Below are 5,430 nucleotides of genomic sequence, written 5' to 3' on the forward strand. Positions count from 1 at the left end.
GGAAGCAAGGAGACATCGTAGTCATAAAGTTAACTGATCGGATAGCTCCAGGCTCCAGGCTATCATCAGCTCTCTTCAAGCAACAAATGAGGGATAAGAGGCATCCCCGCTTTGTGAGAAATGTTGAGTTTGACATTAAATCTTTCAACTTGAGAGGTAATCAGCCAGTATCTCTCTTTCTGCACCACATGGTGTAATTTCAGACCTATCTGCCCTACTTTGATCATCCTCAAGTGGTAATATAGACCTACTGCCACTGATGAAAGACAGAGAGCGCGAGCAAGAGAGCAAAGAGAGGAGAGTGAAATCTAACCAGTGATGTTTTGAGCTGGCTCACAGAAGCGTGACAGGGAAGATCAGGCCTGTCATTCAGTAGCGGACACACAGATGAGTATGAAGATGAGCTCCCTCTCTTGCTTTTTCTGACTTTCTATGAATATCACTTATCTGGCCTTTGCTTCTTCCCCTCCGAGCTTCATAATCACATCCGAAACACTTTCCGATTGCTCCTGACAGCCCTGCACTGCCTGCTATTTTGCTGAGCATAAAAAAAGGTGACATGTGCCATTTCAGTCTTCTAAAGCTACTCCGTAAAAGCCAGCTGACTTTGAATGAATATAACTGCTGCACACAGATCTTCAATGATGTTTAGTGCTCAGATCTTCAATGTTTTATTCCCCTTAAGTTGCTCAACCACAATAGCTTGCTGGCATATTCTGAGGAGAGAGCATAAACTGTCGCAAGGCAAATCCTCAGTGGAGATGCTCCATTTTTTATCTGTGTTTCCCCTAAAACTGTCTTGCCAGTAAAATCATCTCAGCAGTTAGATCATCTTTGTCTCTGGGAAAACAATGGACGCTAGATGCTTTTAAGAGCTGCTCCAAAAAGGATATTTTAGCTGTTTCAATCCTCAGTACATGAATATATTCATGGCTGCACTGGCAGTATCTTAAAAACAGCCTCGAACCAAAAAAAGCAGACCTTTGATTTAAAATATTTGTTTGTTTTTTTTAAAATCAAAATTGTCTAATTTGTGTTACCTGAAAATGTTTCCAGTAGCAAAGAAAACTAAATGAACAAATTAAGTGTTCAGTTGAGATAGATGCTGACACCCAACTGTAGTTAGTTCATACTACAGTTAGCACAATAAAGCAGCAGTGTCCCATCAGGGCAAGCAAGGGAAGGACTGCTTGTCCAGTGAAATCTATAAATAGTCATCAGTTAAAACTCAAGTAAATTCAATCTCTATTCTTTCATCTCAAACAGTGTTCTGTCTCATAAGTTTGCCCCTTTTGCATCCACTGTTTAAATTACTGTCATGTTGTTGGGCTTTTGTCTCAGGAAGCAGGATTAACTCTGCTTAATTCAGATTTCACTTGAATCTGTATTATATGTACATTTCATGGGTGTGTCCACTACCTGGTGTTAAAGGGCTGGAGCTGAGCAGGCTGAGAGACCAGCAACTTTTTCTGGTTGTTCTGTTGCACATTAAGGATAAACCTCTAGTCTGTGATGGGAGAATTATCTGAGACTAGCAAGACAAACTGCTCGTCTCTGGTCCCCGCGGGCTGAGATCAGTTATGATCTATGCATTTATTACAGTAACAAACAAGTTTCCTCTCGTTAACCACTGACATGTTTGATGTAGAGGATTTAGAAAACTTTTTTTTATTAATAGGCAGGTTGACCAGCTGCAGGCTTCAAGTACACTTTTAGATTTAGTAACTCTGAAATCACTTAGTTGACTGAACGACAGTTAAGTGTAACCAGCTGTTTAACTAAGATCCTGACACTGACAGTTAACCATGTCACCCAATGCTCAAGCCTTTTTTTCTTTAGCCGTTTTGTTATTTATACATTTCAATATACTTTAACAGCAGTTGTGTTTTTCTGAACTTATTACACATAACGTCCTTGGGGATTATTAAAGTATTCTGATTCTTATTAGAGATATGAGGTCCTCACATGAAGCCACTACAAACACTTTTTATAGAATATAATGCATTACTACCATTAAACAGTATGTAAAGCATTACACTGAACTTAACCTTACACACCTGCAGCAATAATAAAACCCATTTAACAGTCATGGGGAACATTTTTCTGCAGTATAACAGTGGTTATGTTCAGTACTTTACAGTTTTATGTGTACTAAGGTGTGTGGTATAGCTACTAAAGGAATGGTTTTAATACATTTCTTCTTCAATCATCCTTGTCAGCTAATGGTAAATATTTTAAGTATAATAGTAATAATATTTTTAAATTCTTCAACCAGGAAGGCATGCAGAAAGCTGAACTAAATCATGAAACGCTATATTTTAGTGGTTTAAGATCTATTATTCTTTTTGGATATTCATCATCTCTCTTTGCTTTTCTGTATAAGTCACCCTGCACCACTGCAATCAAGTCTGTTCCTTTTATTGGATTTTATGAGAACTTTTTGTTTACTCCCCAAAAATCTAATGTTCAACTCTAGAGGAAGTATTAGAAAGCCACGGCTCAATGCTGAAATATACAGCATCTTCACTGGTGTTAGGAAACTACCTTTCCTGTGCATATAGGGTGTTACATATGACCACATTAATAAATTAATTAAGGCATGGAGACAGAGTACAGCTGAGTTTCACCCACACCAGAGGAAAAGCAGTTTATAGCTCTGACTTTGTATTGAATGACCTTGTGAGTTCCATCTGCTAGCAAAAAAAAAAAAGAAAAGAAAAGAAAAAAGAAACATCGATAGAAAAGTAGTGCAATAAAATGTGCAGGATGAGTGGGTAGGAAGGTGATACTCAGTATGCAAAACATGTATGTGTAGCAATGGGTGTGATTTTTAAAGTATGATGCATGTTTTCTTCATAAAAAATGAAACAAAAACAAACAAAAAAACAACAACTGTCCAGCAGATATGTTAAAAAAAAAAAAGAACATTTGATTGAAAGTTCAGTGGTAATTCCACAAACAACTTTACAACCAATTCCTTTTAACTTTAGCCCACGGGTCAACTACCCACTCAGTAATGGTTCAAACATGTAAACAAATGCTTTCACCAGGTAGCCATGGGCCCCAACACCATTGTGTTATCTCAGCCAGTGACAGACATTCATTCAATATATACCAGAAATTTTAGAAAAAAGTGGAAATTACACACTTAAAATTTTAATTTATCTGCTTGTGTAAAATGACAAAAGTCCAAATTGTGCTTGTAAGTGGCCTAAAAATCACTTACTGCGTGCCCAGCAGCTTTTTAAAAACCTATGTCATTAACATCAAGCTGTGCACAGGATAGCCTCATGCACTGTATTTCTATCCTCATGAAAATTAAAGATTTAAAAATGTCACTCAGCACGTTTCCATTTATGGCACTTGGACTGATTGACCCTCTGCAGGCCCCTGTTGGGAGCTCCTACCCTGTTGCCATAGAGATCATTGCTTTTAACTCAGAAACCTGGGATGAGAGTGTGAAGTTATCGCAATTAGACTCTAAATCATGTTCTGGTGTGATTTAATGCATTTAAGACTTTTCTTTTAACTGTAGGACTACTTCAGTCCAATTTTATTAAAAAAAAAAAAATCATAACCATCCATCATCCAACTTGCTGTAACTCAGTTATTTGAGACAGCAGGACCTTATGAAAGAGTCACAATTGATTTCTGACAGCAGAGAAAAAACAAGTGTGACCTGAGTTCATTCAGCTGTGGGTTATGTCATGAGTAGACAGAACATAAAAAAAACATGGATTTTTCATTTGAGAACAAAAAATAAAAATTGTGTAGGCTAATCACAATGTCTCGGGGCGTTATGTTCTACAAAGGTTTGTGCTGCAAAGATTGTAAAGTTGCAGGTTTTAAAAAGAAGACCTTGACTTCAGAAGTTGGTGTTTACCTGTGATTTTGTAGTTTTTCCATCAAAAAGAAAAAACAAAAAAACAGAAGAAACCCCCCCCCAGAAAAAACAGACTAGAAAGTGACATCCATCCGCTCTTTTTAAAAACATCTTATTCAATCCAGGGTTACAGAGTAGATCGAGCCCATCTTAGCAATGGTGGGGAAGAGGCAGGACACATCCTGAATAGGTTGCTAGTACTAAAACATACAAAAAGTTGGCTACCTATAACATGCATGTCTTTGGACTGTGGGAAGAAGTCACATATCGGAGGCCCCAGTCAGTGGATTCTATCCCAGCCTTCTTGCCGTGAAGTGACAGTGCTAACCGCTGCTCCACTGATTTTAATACATTTCTAAATAATAAAGGCGACATTATTTTATCAAAATGTAGCTCAAACTTCAATGGAGCATAAGTTAGTGATGAGTTAGTAAAAATGTCTTCTGTCAATATTTGCATTTTTTTAAAATTAAACTTTTACTTTTTTTTTATTACATAAACTTCACTGGAAAAGTCTAATTTCATTTCAAATATTTATTTTGTGAAAAATAAGAGACTGAAGAGACTGATGCCACTCTGTCTGTACAATACATATAGAGCAGATTTCCCACGCATTTTTCATAATGACATGATTCCCAAAGCTCACCTGCAGGAATGATTCCTATCCGTAAAGAACATGGCACCAATTCAGCATCCGGTTGGTTCTGGTCAACACCGTGGTCATTTTGCGTCCTGGCAACCAGCCCGTGAAGGATCTCACTGAACATCCCATCTCCACCAACACACACCACCCTTGGCAGAAAAATGAAATCAACAATTCAGTAAGTGTTTGTGTCATGACTCTTCTAATACACAGATTCCTGGTCATCCGGGAAGATCGACTGGATGTCACGTAATGACTTGTGTTACATGTACTTGAAATGACACACACATGCTAGAGGGAAAATAACTACACAGCTGGAGAACTGACAAAAACATCACTGAAGAGGAGGCCCAACTGTGCAAGGCCAGTAAATAAGAATATCACACTGTTCTATCAGGCATAACAGCTTCTCAAGTCCAACTCATCTATAAATCTATAAATCATATGAGCTGCAGAGTAAAACCATAATGGACTCTAACCCTGCTCTGGGAGAATGAATAGCTGATGAATAGGAGCTGGAAACAACGGGGAACTCAGCTGGAAAGTAGGAGACCCTTTATATTCCATGATAAGCTGTATTTTGCCATTGAATGCCAACTTTGGATCACAGACCTGAGCAGCTTCATATACAGTTTGAGCTGAAAACCTTCATTTATTGTCAGGATTTAGATATAGAAACAGACAAATATATATATAAAAAAAAACTATAGAAAATGTTGAAATTCCAGTAAAACTTACGAGTGATATTGCTTCATTGTGACTTTTGACTACTTCATTTTACATTAACATCATCATAGACACTGGATCAGTGGTCAGTAGGGCTGCCACGATTAGTCGACTAGTCACGATTATGTCGACTATTAAAATCGTCGACGACTAATTTAATAGTCGACGCATCGTTTGA

General features: G+C 37.8%; 1 protein-coding gene across 1 annotated transcript in view; it reads right to left on the reverse strand.

Moving 5' to 3' along the window:
* Positions 1–5,430, reverse strand: part of cerk (ceramide kinase) — a 24,951-nt gene that overhangs the window by 16,673 nt on the left and 2,848 nt on the right. The window contains exon 3 of the mRNA XM_005725314.1: positions 4,530–4,675. Coding sequence (XP_005725371.1) covers positions 4,530–4,675 — 146 coding nt within the window. The remainder of the gene's footprint in view (positions 1–4,529; positions 4,676–5,430) is intronic.

This window comes from Pundamilia nyererei, unplaced genomic scaffold, assembly GCF_000239375.1.
Source record: "Pundamilia nyererei isolate P.nyererei 1_Seehausen unplaced genomic scaffold, PunNye1.0 scaffold00014, whole genome shotgun sequence".
NCBI lineage: Eukaryota > Metazoa > Chordata > Actinopteri > Cichliformes > Cichlidae > Pundamilia > Pundamilia nyererei.